This window comes from Lotus japonicus, chromosome 5 (assembly GCF_012489685.1).
Source record: "Lotus japonicus ecotype B-129 chromosome 5, LjGifu_v1.2".
In the NCBI taxonomy this organism is placed as follows: domain Eukaryota; kingdom Viridiplantae; phylum Streptophyta; class Magnoliopsida; order Fabales; family Fabaceae; genus Lotus; species Lotus japonicus.
Window position 1 is genome coordinate 50,794,722 of NC_080045.1, and position 17,252 is coordinate 50,811,973.

Genomic DNA, 17,252 nt, shown 5'->3' on the forward strand with positions numbered 1-17,252 from the left:
CTCTTTACTCAAGTTTCATCGTCGAATGTTCTCGAAGAGATAAAATGCGAATGGAACTTAATTCCACTATAACAAGGAAGAGTGGAATTCTCATGAAAATGAAAATTGATGGAAAACATTCAGGTATTATTAATTATTATGATTATGATTCAATTTAGATTCGTTCAAGTCACAAACAACCTTAATTACATTCAATAGAACATGCCTATAAAAAAAACATTCAATAACATAGAATGGGAGGACACTAATTTCTTACAATTGTAGGGAGTACACCCTCATTTCAAACTTCAAAACAAAACCCAAACCACAAACCTATAAAAATATTATTTACTGCACATCACCTACCATGAGATCATATACACTTGTACATCACTTCATCACCATTCACCCCATGCATTCTCATAATAACTTTCTTTTACATCAACAAATCAAGCAAAAGACAAATTCAATACCTATTTCTCTATCACAAAATTAATAATTTCCCATAGAATATTCACCCCTACCATATATGCACCCATGTTCAAGAAGCAGCAACCGGCGTCAACAGTCATTGGCGGCGGCGCTCGCCGCCGGCGTGTTCATGGTGGAGGGAGAACTACTACCAGGCCCAATCCTACTCATCATGACCCCTCTCTTGGTGGACACATCATCTTCATCATGGTAAGCATAAGCAAACCCACCATGCCTCGTCAAATCCATCCCCGCAGTCTCATCATCTTCAGAAATCCTCAAAAGTTTCATCTTATGAAGCCCATAGAACAACGGCCCCATCGTCGCCGTAACCCACCCACACACCACCAATATCTCAATCACCTGCGCCGCCAGCAACTTCCCTCCGCCACCCATTAACAACCCGTACGGCCTCCCAGCGCTGCCGTAAACCTCCGCCACGTACTCCCCCTTCGCAAACAGCCCCGTGAATAAAACCCCCCACGCGCCGCACCCGCCGTGAAGCTGCGCCGCCTCCAGAGGATCGTCGTACTTCATTTTCGCCGCAACCAAATTGAGCCCGATCAGCACCCACGCTGCCACAAAACCGCAGACAATCGCCGGCCACGGCTCGACGACGGAGCAACCGGAGGTGATGGCGGCGAAACCGCCGAGCAGGCCGTTACACACGTCAAGCACTTTCCAGTGGCCCTCCAATAACCGTTTGCTGAAAAGCGTGGTGAGTGCCGCAGTGCATCCAGCCAATGTGGTTGTGACCGCTGTTCTCCCTATCGCGCTCCACTGACCGTAGTAATTACCGTTTTCGCCGTTGTTACCGTAGGCTTTTGCTATGGTGAGAAATGAACCGGGGTTGAACCCGTACCAACCGAACCATAGTAGAAACGAACCGAGGACAACTAGGGACGCACTGTGTCCACGTAAGGCTACGGATCGGCCGGTTCGGTCGAACCGGCCGATTCTAGGGCCTTCGATGAACGCGCCCCATAGTCCTGCTATGCCACCGACCATGTGGACTACTCCGGATCCAGCGAAATCAATCGCGCCGGATCCGAATAGTAAGCTGCCAGTGGTGCGGGTGGGGCTGGCCCAGCCGTCCGAGGACCAGAGCCAGTGCGAGACGACCGGGTAGACAAAGCCGGTTAGGAAAGAGGAGTAGATGAGGTAGGCGACGAATTGTGTCCTCTCGGCGATGGAGCCGCTGGTGATTCCGGCAGCGGCGATGGCGAAGGCCCACTGGTAGAGGAAGAAGCTGTAGTCGTAGGTGGGCGAAGGGTAGTGTTTGAGGCCGAAGAAGTGGCGGCCGATGAAGCCGTTGGAGGGGGCTCCGAAGGCGAACGCGAAGCCGAAGAGGTAGTAGGATAGGCCGCCGGCTGCTGCATCAAGAACATTGGTTAGCATGATGTTCATGGTGTTTTTGGCTCGGACGGAGCCGGCGCAGAGCATGGCAAAACCGAGCTGCATGGCGAAGACTAGATAAGCTGAGAAGAGGAGGTAGGTGTTGTCAACGGCATAGGTGGTGTCGCTGAGCTTCCTGGAGATTGTATCGAGCTGGTTGCAGAGGTAGGTGGCGGCGGCGGTTGCGGTTGCGTTGGTTGTGGCGGTTAAGAGTGGAGCGAGGTCTGTGGCTGAGCAAGAGAGAGAAGCCATGTTGTGTGTGTCGGGGAGTGTTGTGACTTGTGAGTGTGCAGACAGAAACTAATAACAGTACTACTGGTTCAGAGTGGATTGAAGGAATGTGGTTGGGGTGGAAGTGGAAGGGATATCACCCATTTTTATAACATTGTAGCTAGCTAGAGAGTAAGGACCACTTGCTTATATGTTTATCTCTTTGAATCTCAGCTAATTTAATTTTCGTGGTATTCGGAACCGCAGAAAGAATCGTCAAATTAAATAAACTACCTATAAGGGCATACGATTGTTGTTGCCTATATGATTTGAGGTTCCAACTATAGTTTGCTCCTCTTAGACCACATGTCCCACTAGATGACCTCACTTTACTACTCATGTACACCAATAAATAAACAATCCTGATACGTGAATCCCAGTGTGTGGCACAAAATACAGAATTTGGATCCTCTCTCCAATATACATATTTTTGCGCTGGCAACATCTAGCCATTAAGGTTGTATATAGGTCGGATTAACCCAATAAAATCGCTCAACCTAATTCAATGGTAAAAATGTTAGTTGGATTAAACAAATGGGTCATCGGATGTATTTTATTACGATCCAATCATTTTTAAACCGGATATCAAATTCCATAATAATCCATTCAATTCAACCCGAAATCCAATCATATAATAATAATATATTATTTAATATATATTTTTAATAATTTTATTTTTTATTTAACCTACTATTAGGGTATGTGATTTATGGAGACTACTAAAGTGATTTTTATGGACTTTGAAACTAATTTGTTTGTAATTATTTGTCATATTTAAATACTTGAAGTACTTGTTTAGTTATGTGTTGTTGTATGGATGTATGTATATGATAGTTATGAACTTATGATGTAAGTTGGAGACTTGAAGTACTTGTTTTTTTAATATTTTTCAATATTCCAGATTTATTTTTATTTTAATATAGTGATCCAATCAATCCATCCAAACCAACCCGAAGATTGTCGGATTGGGTTGGTTTGGGTCCGTAGGTGAAAATTCACGAAACCCAACCCTAACAATTCTGATTAGTCCAAAAATTCATCCAACTCAATCCATGTACAGTCCTAACCATTTTTTTATATTTAAATGCTAGGACTAATTGAAATGGAGATATGATTATTGTGGACTAATCATAACTCATCTACTCAATTTTATTTCTATCCCTCTCATCATTTTTTATCATACACCTACCACGTCTCATATTTCATTTTTCTTTCTTTTCTATTTTCTTTTTATCTCTCCTCCATTCACTTCTTTTCGAACTAAAATTGAGTGCGAACAAAACATTAGCCAAGCCGAACCTTTAGGGGGTTAAGTCTAGATCCCTTTTGGGGGCTGCCTTACCTACTTCTCATGTACACGTAATATGTACTAATTATTATTTGTTTTGGTCAAAAGTTATATTTTATTTTTAAAAATAGTGTGAGAGGATATTTTCCCAACCTAAAATCTGTTGGCCCAAATTCAAACACAAATACTACTTCTGTTTTAAAATAATTATCAACTTTGAGAAAATTCATAATAACTGTTTACTTAGAATTTTACTAGAGTGGTTCTCGAATGATAGCTCAAGTAGTAACAGTTAGGGGACATAGGGGTTTAGGTGGGGGAGGTCCAAGGATCAATCTCTGGTTTAGGTGGGGGAGGTCCAAGGATCAATCCTAGAGTGTGTAATTTATATTTCCGATGTACTAAAAAAGAATTTCGTTAGAGCATTAATTGATTTTTTCTCCATATAATGCTCCTATAAAAACAACAAATAAATGGAGATAAAAATACACTTCAAATAAATAAATTATGAAAGATAAATGATATTACGTTTTAAAAAGTTAACAATATTAATTATTAGTTGTATTTCTTAATATGTATATTTTTTTTATAATGAGTAGGAAGTAGAAGTATATTATTCATGACTATATGAATAGATACGTGACATAATTGAGACAATCACGCATGTCCATCATTTTCGTAATAACAATTTTTTTGTTATATTTTTTTTAATGTTTATGCGTGTAAAATTTCTTTATTGGTATTCAAATAGTTTGTTTAGAGGCTGTGAACAAATGTGGGTCATCAATGAAACAGAAACAGCTTAATTAAGCACTTATGACCATAAGCTCTTATGACATAAGCGCTTATTCATAAACTATTTTTAAAAATTTATTGAAATAAATTAAAAATAAGTTGTATATAAGCATAAGCTGTTTTTTATAAGCTATCCTGAGTAGCTTATGAAAATAAACTGAAAATAGCTTATGGCCAGCCATAAGCTGTTTGCATAAGCCCTCCCAAACACTGGCATAATAGCTTATGTTGTTAGATAAGCTCAAATAAGTTCTTCCAAACTGGGTCATAATCTATTATCATATGCTTGCTTTGCGTGATAATAGTTTTGTTCGGTCATATTCGTTAAAGTTGACTTTCAAATTCAAATAGTTTGATATCAAAATTCACCATATTTAGAACTTTTGACCCACAAGCTTATTTTATAAAAGCCTACTTAGTTACTCAATTGATGACCAAAATGTATATATAAAATATATATATATATATAGTATAAAATATATAATAATATTTGATAATCCGTCACATGAAATTGACAAAAACAGGCTAACCACTTAATAAGGAAGGAAATATGCAACCTTATGTGATTATTAAATTTAGTGTAGGGCTATATACTATTAAAAGTCGTCCTCTCGGTGAAGTTAAGGACCAATATAAGTTGTTGGTAATTGAAGTGTGATATGTAGAGTCTTATATTGGTCAAGAATGAGCGAGTGAAGATAATATAAGAGATCACTATAAAGAAATGTTTAATTTAGAGTCGAAACTTACTTAGTGTCGACTTCAATGTCTGCAGTAATTTGTGAAAGTTTCTCAAGCCAACGCAAAGCGTCAAAACTTAAATTTATTCCATTTAACAGGGTCGATGCTACTTAGTGTCTGCTTACTAGTCATTATCGCCGATTTAGCCAATGTTAAAATCACCGGCCGACCCCAATATGAAATAGATCTATCTGCCCATGTTCTCAACCCATGTCTATACCGTCATCCTGTTTGACGCTAAGTTTCCATGAACTCTATATCGACCTTCTCTCACTCTCGCACTCTCCCCATCCCTAAACCCTATCTCACTCCCACTCTTATGCCCACTACAGCCGCTCTGCACAATTATCGCCCCTACTTAAGCACCTCTGCACTTGAGTGGCAATGCCTCCGCATAACACCCCGCCCAATAGAACACCCCTGTTGGTGTCTTGCATCCTTCACAAAGGCCCTCGCCCCAACCCTCATTGTTGCCCCTGCCGTCGGTCGTATTGCTTCTTCTTCTTTTTTTGTCTTCAAGAATCATAGTTGTTATCATTATGTTTTTAAAAGGATTTTCTTAGTCATTGCTCAGCAATTTCCACTACGTGCTGGATTTGATTGTCTGTGATTCTATAAAGAATCTACTTATTACGGATGAAGGGTAGGTAGGTGCTATTTGTTTTCATCAATTGTAGATTTTCACTTGTGTTGTTGTTCCCGTGTACTGCTTTTAATTTGTTAGATTTTCACATACAAGCACTTATTCAAAATCTACATTTCCTCCATACTAGCTTCTCCAAAAAGATCATCCACAAAAAGCAAATGTGACAAGACAACATAACATTGGTCCACTTTTAGACAAAAAGTAATAGGCTTCCACTTCTTCATCTCCACAACATCATTATTGTATTGCGCTAGTCTCTAATGGAGACAAAGGATCTCTTTGTCGGATACCTCTCTGTGGAAGGAAACTATTGGTCTTCTCCCCATTGAACATGGCCTGAAAGGATACAATTATGATCCACTGTAATATGTAACAAAAGTGATCCCCCTACCCCCAAGTTAGCAAAACAAAACTTCAACTGAATTTATAACACACCTTCTCCAAATTCACTTTAACTACCCCCAATCTTTTCTGAATAATGTTTTATTGACACTTGAAATACATCTATGGTCATTAAGACGCAGGAAGAAAGGAAGATAAATTAGAGATGTGATAGATTGTGTGATTAATTAAAATGGTATATGGAGTTATTGACCATGTTCCCTTTCTATATTATACCTGTCTCAATTTCCTATCAAACCCCCTAAAAATATCGTATATGAGAGAGCAGAGTAGACTTTATACAATATACAAGTGTATTAGTGCTAGTAATTAGTATCTAAATATATTTAAGCAAGAATCTCGAACGGAGCGGCGTCGTGCCTAATCAATTTGTGACGTAGTGACAACTACCATTACTGGTTTTAACTATGCAGAGAAGTATATGATCCTCTCACTGAAAATAAAATAAAGCAACTTGCTCATATCAACTAGTATGTGTGCTTGGCCAAGTTGCCACAGAGTATTCTCTTCCACAAAATGTAGTAATAAAGAAAAGGACGAGTACAAAAAAAATTACTAATCATGAGGTTTCATTAGTGTTCATCCATTATTCAATTGTAAGGTGTAACATCTCAAAAAGTCTTCACCCAAATAAAGTAGAAAATGCAGTAAGCTCCAAACCACTGGCATATGGTGTGTGACCTTAACCTAACTGCTAAATGCTAATCTATCAAAACTCCATCCTAACCAGACAGAATGATTGGATTAAAATTGACAGGATTAACATTTTTTTAATCTAATCTAGCTATCATCATGTGAACCTAGATCTAGGTTATGACAATCAACTCGTATCCTATAAACTCTTATTCATAAGCTAATTTGAGAAACTTATTGAAATAAGCTGAAAGTAGGTTGTTGATAAGCATAAGCTCTTATTTATAAGCTAATCTAAATAGCTTATGAAAATAAGATTAAAACAACTTATATGTAGATCATTAGCTATTTAGATAAGTTATCTCAAATACTTGCTTAAGTTTATGCTATAAGATCAGCTCAAATAAGCTCTTGCAACCGCGGCCCTAATGCACTTTTGAAAATTATTCTACAACTTATTCTTAAGTCAAGATCAATCCTGGAAGAAGTTTATGTGAATAGCTTCTATGTGCCAAAATTGATTCTTACAAAAGAGAAGTTGATTCAAATATGCCAACTTATTTACAACATATATAGCAACATATAAGATTCGAAAATTACATCCGCGTAGACTTATTATTATTTTGTTATTATTATTTTGCTGTTATCTTAATCAAGTATTATATATTCACACTCACTTTTTCTTTCATCTCATTTCTACTTATTTTTTCTAATTTTTTTCTTCATATCTCATTAATTTTTTTCTATGATGTCAACTCATATCTCTCACTTTGGTCTCTCCTATTCCTCTCTCACTCCGCCCTCTTCTATTCCTATCTCTTTTATTCCGGATGGTTTTGTTCGATCTGAATGAAGTACTTTAGATGACAGAGAAGCAGTTCTGGACAGTAAATAAAACAGTTACCTATAAGGCATCCTCTCATATCATGTAGGGTTACATTAAACAAAAATATTGCTACATTGAGATTGCTCTCCAACGATGTGATGAGTTTAGTACTTCACTGTGAATGTATATTCACAAACTTAGACAGTGTTTCTCTACTACACCATTTACAACGAAAATTTAGGAGAGAAAGCACAGAAAGCTTAATTTTTCTTTGATTTGAGTTGTATTGCAAGTAGAACAAGTCCCACCGATGTAGATGCAGACAAGAGCGTGGAGGCGTAGAAAAGGGAAATCAATGCTCCCCTTAAAGACTGCAGCAAAGCATTTAGATTTAAGACACTTTTGGCATCAGAAATTAGTAGTCAACAGAAACAAGTTGAAGTGTTGTGAGAGGGAAGCTATTTCAAAGCACCTTAGCAAGTGCAAAGGCACTGTCATTTGCATACTGCGAAGAACTCTCAGGAACGCTTTGAATTCCTTGAGCTATTTCCCATGAAAGAACCCTGCGTTCAAAGTTTAAAAAAAGAACTAAGTTTTCCCAGCCTCCTTTCTTATTCAAGTCAAGTCTAACTTGGAAAACTTACCCAAAAATAGTTCCAATTACAGCCCCAATAATGGCTTTTTCCAGTGTTACTTCAACCTGCAAATCTCCAAACTGCAGATGGCAATCACGTTAGTAATTTTGTAGTTTATAGCAATAGTTTCTTATAACAGAATTTTTCCCATAAGCAGAGACTAATTATTCATTATTGACCTTCAGCATTCTGGTTTCCTCTTTGGGTTGTTCATCTATTACTGCAGATGTTGAACTGGCAGATAGAACTCTCCCAGCTGCAATCATTGCTTTTGCAATCTTGATGGTTAAACACAGAGACATATAAGTGTTACTTAGATAAAATCACTATGTCAAATATGGTAACATTGACTCTGGTGTGTTTTTCTATATTATTTTGTGCATAGAGGTTACCTAATTGGATTAATATCCTGGTGTGTCTTTCTGATACCTAGCAATGATCAGTGTTTAAAAGAAAAAGAAAATTGACTTGAACTTGCTGACAAATATTCAAAAAGTTTATTTCCAGTATTAGTAATTAATCGTTGCAGAAGCATGTTATCTTTGAAATTTATGGTCCTGCAACAAAACATATGCCTCTATACATAGTTGATGCATCAATCAAATAATACGAACATGTTTACAGTTACACCAGCTTCAATTATCACAGAATGGGCTGAAGTGGTTAGGTAGTAACCCCTAACCTAATATTCCTGTGGGTGCATTATGAAAACCACTAACCAATTCCATGTATAAATTTCTGCTAATGTTCTGAAACAAAGTAATGACACTTTCAGCTATGAAATAAAGATAATAACAAAGAAGTGAATATATACATATAGAAATACTTCGATCATTCTCTAGTTTCCTCTTTAGGTCCTTTTGATATCCTGAATTTGTTACATTATGATATATGTTTTCTAAGAGAGAAACTAGTTTTTAAAATAATTAAACTTACATCATATAGAGGGAAAATGACCCCAAACAGTAACAAACCAGAAGATCAATTAAATCATTAACACACAAAAAAAAAGCGAGCTGAGCCCTTATTCTCATTACATCAACTAGTTAGTGATTTCCCCAAAAATCCCAATCATTTTCTCATTACATCAATTTCATGGAAGCCAGGGAGAACCACCAACACACATTGAGTAGTGATTTTCATCAGGCAAATTACTTATCCTATCACTCATTCTCAAACTAAAACTAAAGGGGAATGAGAGAATATTGGAAAAGGGAAATGAAGGAATATTGGACACTGGACTCAGATGGAAATGAATATCAGAATAAGAGAATTATGTACTACTCTTACGCTATCAAAATGAGAGAATTTTGTACTACTCACGCTCCCATTTATACTACAGGTGACTCTCCAATGACTCTTTTTTTCTACGGTTACAATGATTCTTAAATGAATTGCATTTCAGGTGACTCTCCAATAACTTCTTGGATAATCGTAACTCTTCCTAGATCATTGTGACTTTTTCTACAACTATCAAAAATGAAATTAAATGGTGAGTGAAATAAAATAAATGAATTTACACTCACCATTTATTTTCATTTTTGATAGTTGTAGGAAAAGTCACAATGATCTAGGAAGAGTTACGATTATCCATAAAGTTATTGGAGAGTCACCTGAAATGCTATTCATTTAAGAGTCATTGCAATCGTAAAAAAAATCATTGGAGAGTCACCTGTAGTATAGATGGGAGCGTGAGAAGTACATAATTCTCTCATTTTGATAGCGTGAGAGTAGTACTGAATTCTCTCATTCTGATTTCCATATCCATTTCAGTCCAGTTTCCAATATTCCTTCATTTCCCTTTTCCAATATTCTTTCATTCCCCTTTAGTTTTAGTTTGAGAATGAGTGATAGGATAAGTAATTTGCCTGATAAAATTCTGTCATATTCTCTCATTTCTTCCTACTGAGGATGCTTTTGCTACAAGTATTCTCTCAAAGAGGTGGGAGAATATAGTAGGAGTTATGTGTATCAAGTAGGGGCTATATGTGTAGTAGGGGTTATGTGTATCTAGTAGGGGTTATATATCCAGTAGGGGTTATATGTCTAGTAGGGATTATATATCTAGTAGGGGGTTATATGCATAGTAGGGGTTATGTCCATCAAGTAGGGGTTATCTACCTAGTAGGAGTTATATGTCCAGTAGGAGTTATATGTCTAGTAGGGGTTATGTGTATCTAGTGGGGGTTATATGTCTAGTAGGGGTTACCTTTTGTGGCTCACCTTGGCCATACTGCCCCATTGATTGAAATCTTCTTCCAGCAGATACCAAACGCTTGCCAAGGGCTAAGAAGCAAAGAGAACAAATATTTTAAAGCCAAATCCATAAAAAAGGAATGTCCCAGTAGTAAAAGCTCACTGATACCTTGCTCATGGGTTTACCTGATTTGGCAGTGCCTGTCAAATTAGCCTCCAACAAAGGAAGCTTCGCCACTAATGAGTGAGAGGTTGATGTATCGGCAAGTTCCCACGCTCGAGAGAGGTTTAGCAATGTCTGTCCCAGCTCTTGGCCACACTGAGAAAGTATACTTGTTCCCATTAAACAAAACATATCCATTCTATTTTGGAATTGAAAACACACCAAGTACACATAATATAGTAGAAACATCTTTAGGAGGAAAATTAACACTTAAGTTAAATGCATGTAAGTGTGTGCTCGCAAGACAATATAGATGCTTCAGAGTCATTTTGGAGAATCGATTTCAGTCCCAGAATCAATTCTGCTAGAAGCTATAGAGAGTAGCTTCTGCATTGAACATAATCAATTCTGAGATTTTACAACTGAATTTCACAAAATTACCCTACAAAAACAATATTCATAAATGTTGCCAAACATAAATCACTTCACATTCAACTCATGTTTACTATAATCATTTTTTTCAAAATCAATTCAATCCAAAATAATTGATTGATTGTAAATGAAGAAAAGCTATGACATGAAACCACTTGAGCAGGGACTGTTTTAAAGGAAAGCTTAGAGGGAGAATCATTATACTAACATTGAATCTTAATTGAAACTTGAATTGTGATTGCATTGTAGGTAGCAAAAAGTACCAACCTCATCCAAGACAGGTCCATTGGAAAGGTCGAACGCCGCGTCATTTAACTTCACAAATCACAAACACATTTCAAAAGCAAAGGATCAATTTTTTATTTTTTTTTTTAAATTGCTATCTATCAATAATGGAAACGATTACATGAAAATGATGTCATTGCTGTGTGTTAATTACATAACAGAGGATGGTACTGCACTTACGTCTAATCGAAGATCACTGGGAAACTGTGAAAAGTAATCAGAAGGAAGATCAAAACTGTCCTGCAAAGTGAACAAACGCACATGAACTCATGAATTACGAAATATGAAATACAGGAATTTGAAGCATGAGAATTGAATGGCTTACAGCAATTTCTTGTAGAAGAGATTGAGGATCAGGGTCTAGGGATTTGGGTGAATTGGGCTCTGTGAGAGCGAAACACACAGTGAGAGGTTTGGGGAGAGAAATGGTACTGCTAGAAGAAGAGAACGTGGAGAATCTGAGTGAGGTTATGGAAGAGAATTGGTGAGTGTGATGATGGGAAAGAGGGGCTATTGAATAACAGAGTCTGGAGAGAGATGGAAGGAGATGAAGCGAAGCTGAAGCCATTGTTGAATTGGAGCTATGCAACACTCGGTGTCAGCCACTAAAATTCCGGCATATAAATGACAAGTTTGCATGTGATTATTATTATCCATGGCTAGATAATGTGTTATTCTTATTAAGATAAACATTATCTGAGAAATATGCCTTTATTTAACGAATATCATAAGTAAAGAATAATTTATGGGATGACTTTCATTACTGATAAAATAGTTGAGATGCTTTTTCAATGTTCGATTCTTGGACGGTGCGTATGAAGAATAATTTGTTAAGAAAATCTTCCAATTTAATATAATTTTTGCGTGTTGAGCTTGTTAACTTTGAGGACACCTGCCCTCAAACAATACCCTCGGAGAGGGATGAAGAGCCTAACTACGACTAAATTTCATATCCAAAATAATCGACAATTGAAGAGTTAACGGATACCACATGGTTTACACCTACGAGGAGAATGTGGAGTTGCATAATCAACCTGATTCATTGCTCGAAGGATGTCAAAAAAAAATCTGGGCACTGGGCACATATCTTTAGACCGATTGCTGGGAACTTAAATTTACTATATATGTTTGTAGCTGATACTGATTGAATGAAGGAAAAACATTACATACTTGGCCTTTAACGCCATTTTATAGCATGCTTAGTTGTATTTATTTTATTTTTTGGAAAGCAGCATGTTTAGTTGTATGAATCTTTCTTTTAATTCATACAAGACTAGTTCCAGTCAAGTTGAAAATTAAACCATGTCAATGTTACAGTGCTAGTAAACAGTATAAGCAGCTTCTCATTAGATTGAGATAAATCAAAATCCTGTTCGAAATGAGCTAAATCAAATCCTGCATTGATGCTACTTTGTATGTAAGACAATAGCACAACGTAAAATACAAGCTTGTTTTCTTGTATGACTAAACTACGAGCTTAGACATAATTTCTCACTCTAACAACAAGGCATGTTAGTAGATTTCTACAGGAGCATTTCGGGTGAAAGGGAGTACGGATTCCATCTGATGTTTAGTATTAATGTCAGCTTGCAACCTTTGCAACCTTTCTTTGTTCAATTTGACCAGTTAATGGGCACTGCATCTCTGTCCAACTTATAGGAACCATAGTTGCACCTAAACAGAAAGGAAGTACAAGTTTAGGCACATATGAATTTGGTCTGGTATATTATAGAAAAGAAAGTGATGTGTAAAACATCATTCCGTGAGTTGTCAGTCACATAAGCTTAAAAGAAACAATCTTTTTCAATATTGTCTGCTTCTACAAAAACCCACCAGTAGGTGCAAGTATGCAACTTATAATAAAATTATGAGATTTTACTTGAATGCTTGCAATAAAATATGATGAACAGCATTAAGCACACAGGGTATAACAGAGCAATTAATGTGAGAATGCATGAAAGGCTAATATACAAGCTTGTTACCACTTACCAGACCAAAGTAGTGCATGTAGAATCTAAAACATTTCCAAGATAAATTTTAGAAGTGTTCTTTCATGGTCAAACCTGCCCGCATCACTAACCTATCCCTCATACTGAATGATATTCGTTGCTGCATTTACTACTATCCGATAAACTGATGCAATTTACTCATATCCGAGACACATTGAGGAAGTACAGATTCCAAATTACTATCATCAAAAGTATGCATTTTGTTCCCTTGGGCTTCAGCATTACTAGATCTATCCTCCTAAATGAACTAACATTCCATCAAGAGAAGTAAATGACCCAGCAATATTCCCAAAGAGAAAACAAGTACAAGAAAAAAACGAAGGAACTGAATTGACAGGAAAAAAAAGCTTCCACATAATCAGCTAGACTAGAGTGATACAGAAACCCATTTAAAATAAACAGTAACATGAGTTACTGACATAAACTAGAGGAACCAGCAACATTCTACAACTACATATTAGGGTGCAGCTCCCAGAATATGAGCATAATCTTACCAGCAGTGCTTTCTGCAGAAACAACACCAAGTTCATTCTTTGCAGTAGACAGAAAGTACGCCCGTGCATCTCCAAGCGAAAGCTGATAAAAAAAACAGATTAAGGTGCTATAGAAACCAATTGATTTAAGATAAATTTTAAAATCAACTTATTTAAACACGAAAAGCAGAAATAATACCACAAGAGCTTTAACGATGTCACCAGGACGAAAAGATAAGTGCATCTCTACTTTATCAATCTCAGTTGCTCTAACATCTTGCTGCCTGTCAAAATAAGAATTATAAATACTTCAACATTGTAAACATAAAACATATTTATTATTAAAAGTAAAACTATAAAAGTCAAAAAATGAAATTCAATATATAGAGATGGGCATGCACATATGAAGTAAAATAAGTTCAACCAAAAGATGAAGGAACTCCAAGCATAGATCATTTATACTGACAAAAATTCCCCCAACCCTTTTCTTGCCTTTTTTCCCCAGGCAGGGCCCTCTAAAGGTACGAATTGTAACTTTGAATGTAGAGGATATCTATGAAAGAATAGTAACCCAAATTCGAAGCACGTACATTGAGGAATCAGTAATTTGTTTTAAAAAGCATTAGCACATTGATTAATGAGCAAGCAATGCAGCACTATACTATATGCACACCTCTTGTTGAAGTCATGGGAGAGAAGGCCACCTAAAACCAGGTTCCACCACTTTGTCCTCCACTTTAAGCCTTAGCCAACATTATACCAAAGCCAATGGGACAAGAGGTATTGATTAAAATGGAGGTAAAGGGTGGTGGTGACTGTGAGGCAGCCAGCCTCCCTGCATTTGATACTTCGATTCATTTACAACAACGATAACAACATAAAATTAAAACATAAAAATGTGACATGTTTACAAACAAGCAAAGAACAGAGCATCATAAGATGATCTTTCGCAAAACAAATTTAATAATCCCCTACCATAAATAGCTCGAGTTGTTTAAGAAAGTAAAGTTACTGAGATATTTTGGGAAAATAAATGGCGGGACTAAACGCATAGCATACCTGATGATGCCAGTAAACTTTTCTCGAACAGACTTTGGTCCAACACACATGATATCAGCTGAAGCTGACCTAGCCATCACTTTGGTGACCTATAATCATAGCAAAACGCATGTAGCGCTTAAAGATAAAAGATCGTAACATCATATAGACATACGTTACATCTGCAAGAGCTCATCTCATATTATAAGCACTAATGCAAGTTTCGTATAAGTTAAACTTATGAAAATAGCTTATCACTAATCTACAAGCTCTTTCATTTTATTTTATTTTTGCGCATTAAATCGCTCTTGCAATTCCAACCCAGGTGTTGTGAATGTCAAAGATCTCAAGTGCGGCTCCTAAAGATCAAACACTCAACCTAAAGGTTCAAACAGTCACTTTTTACCATTGCAACCGGCACCCGCCGGGTATCTATAAGCTCTTTTACGCCTACCTATGAGTAATTTTAACCTTATTTCAATAAAATTCTCATCTAAACTTACCCTTAGTATAACATTTAATTAAGTTGTTTATCCAAACATGCATTAGACATAGCCTTTGAGATAAGGAATAGGCATAAAGCATACCCGTGCAATGACAACAGATCCAGGTTGAGGAACAGGACCATGAGCCTTGTGACCAGTAACTTCAACAGTGGGTCTCTGCATATTAGAAGAGTCAAATTGATGAAGAAAATTTGAAAACGACGAAGAAACCCTAGTTTACGAAGAAGGAGATGTACCTGGTCAGGAGAGTCCGGTTCGGGAGGCGTGGTGCGGCGGAAGCCGGTTAAGGAGGCGTAGACGGTTTTGTTGTGAGCGGCGGTGTATGCTCCTCTTCCGGGTTTGACGTCGGAGCTTCTGCCTAGCACTTCTCCCGGAGTCACCATCTCTGCTTTGTCTTCTCCCATTCACGCTCTTGTAGTTGCTCTCCGCCGCCGCCGCACTGGTTTTTTGTTTCGGCTTAAACCCACCCTCCACTCCTCATCAAATAGTTCATGGAGGGGAGCGGCCCCATTTTTCAATATTTTATTTTTTTTAAAAAAAATTGTCAAAAAATATTTATTTTAAAATAAACTAGGGGCATTATTCCTTTTATATATTTTCCTATTTACCAAAGAAAATAGCATACTATTTTTCAATTTATTTGTATATATATATATATATAATTTTTTTTTGTAAGCCAAAGAATTGTATTAAAAAATAGCACAAGGGGTGCTAAACTCAAATACAAGTAAAGAAAGAGAGAAAAATAAAGAAAGAAAGAAAGAAAAAAATAAACAAAGTTTAAAGAACTCATCTGCATAATCCAAACCAGATTAAGTTCCCTTACAAACTTAAACTATTACTCCAAAAAAAAAACCAAGAATGCCCCAACATATAGGAGCAATATACAAAACCCAAAAAGCAACCACGGCAACAGACGTCCAACCCCAAGAATGCATAGCAGAAGAGAAAAAATACAACCCAACCTCCACTCCAAACGTACCACGAACAGTAGCCAAAAATCCATGTCCCTAGCAAAATTCAAAGAGAAGAGAGGCATATGACCGGATTTGACTTCCATTCATATAATGAATAATGAAACTCTCTCACTTTCTCTTTTAACCAATGCCAAGTTCGAACCTGGATTAATTCCACAACCAAACCACCGTCCCAAACATCATCCTTGAAAATAACACTGTTACGAGTTATCCACAAGGACCAGCAAGACGCCATCCACACTGTTACCTCAGCAAGTCGTTGTTTCTTGTTTTTGCCAACAAAGGAGAACTGGCTAAAAAGTGATTCTGATGAAGATGGCAATACAGTTTCAAACCCCAACCACTGATAGACAGCATTCCAGACATCAAAAGACCGTGAGCACGTACAGAACAAATGATCACAACACTCTTCTATACGATTACAAAAAGGACATAATACATCCACCTCTGCCGGAATGACACCTCTCCTCCTTAAATTCACCTTGGTCGGGATCCGATTTAGCAGCATGCGCCAAGCAAAAGCTTTGACCTTTGAGGGAGCAAATGCATACCAGATTGATTGAAAATCGATGTCAGACACTCCTAAATCACTCACCTGCAAAAAAGAATAAGCTGAGTTAACTGAATAAGCACCCTCCTCCCATGGATCCCACAATCATCTATCCGACCTCCCCTTATGTGTGTGTGTGTGTGTGTATTGCGCGCACAAAGTAATGAGGTAGGATGTTCGATCAACCTTTTTCGGGGCGCTAAGCCCTTAAGTCTGATGAAAGTTGGCGGAGGTCACAACTATGTGGTTCTAGAAATGAAGAGTGGTTTTTTAATGTGTTGGTTATGAGTTATGTTTGTATAGGTTCTAGGTAGGATTCGGGTTTATATTTTGCTAGTTTATGTTTCCTTTGTGTTTTCGTAAAAGCCATTCATTGTTCTCATGGAACATTGAGTGCTTCTCCATTCCCTCTTTTGTTCATTTTATTTTCATTCATCATTTAGCTTTATAGAAGTTGTCTATTCTTATTTATGTGCTCTTAAGAATTAGCATGTTTATTGTGAGATTAGATTTGTATTTGTTGTAAATTGTTGCATGAAATC

General features: G+C 37.1%; 1 protein-coding gene across 1 annotated transcript; it reads right to left on the reverse strand.

The window, feature by feature from the left end:
* Window positions 1-202: 202 nt before the first annotated feature.
* On the reverse strand, window positions 203-15,665 carry LOC130719729 (uncharacterized). The gene is made up of 16 exons (XM_057570338.1): window positions 15,420-15,665; window positions 15,265-15,339; window positions 14,699-14,787; window positions 13,839-13,923; window positions 13,661-13,742; window positions 12,745-12,831; window positions 11,483-11,757; window positions 11,338-11,397; window positions 11,140-11,187; window positions 10,464-10,596; window positions 10,291-10,367; window positions 8,261-8,359; window positions 8,091-8,161; window positions 7,919-8,009; window positions 7,723-7,817; window positions 203-2,104 (listed from the first exon to the last, which is right to left on the reverse strand). Exons 1-16 carry the CDS (start codon window positions 15,585-15,587, stop codon window positions 541-543), a joined length of 3,099 nt encoding a protein of 1,032 aa, XP_057426321.1. The 5' UTR covers window positions 15,588-15,665; the 3' UTR covers window positions 203-540.
* Window positions 15,666-17,252: the final 1,587 nt, after the last annotated feature.

What these genes read in the sequence shown, in the direction of transcription:
- LOC130719729 (XM_057570338.1), bottom strand. Translation starts at nt 15,587, where the DNA reads ATGGGAGAAGACAAAGCAGAGATGGTGACTCCGGGAGAAGTGCTAGGC. An exon ending in CCAGTGATCTTCGATTAGAC is followed by an intron (nt 11,188 to 11,337) that starts GTAAGTGCAGTA and finishes TGATTTGTGAAG; the next exon opens with TTAAATGACGCGGCGTTCGA. An exon ending in CTACTTGCAATACAACTCAA is followed by an intron (nt 2,105 to 7,722) that starts ATCAAAGAAAAA and finishes ACTCCCCGACAC; the next exon opens with ACACAACATGGCTTCTCTCT.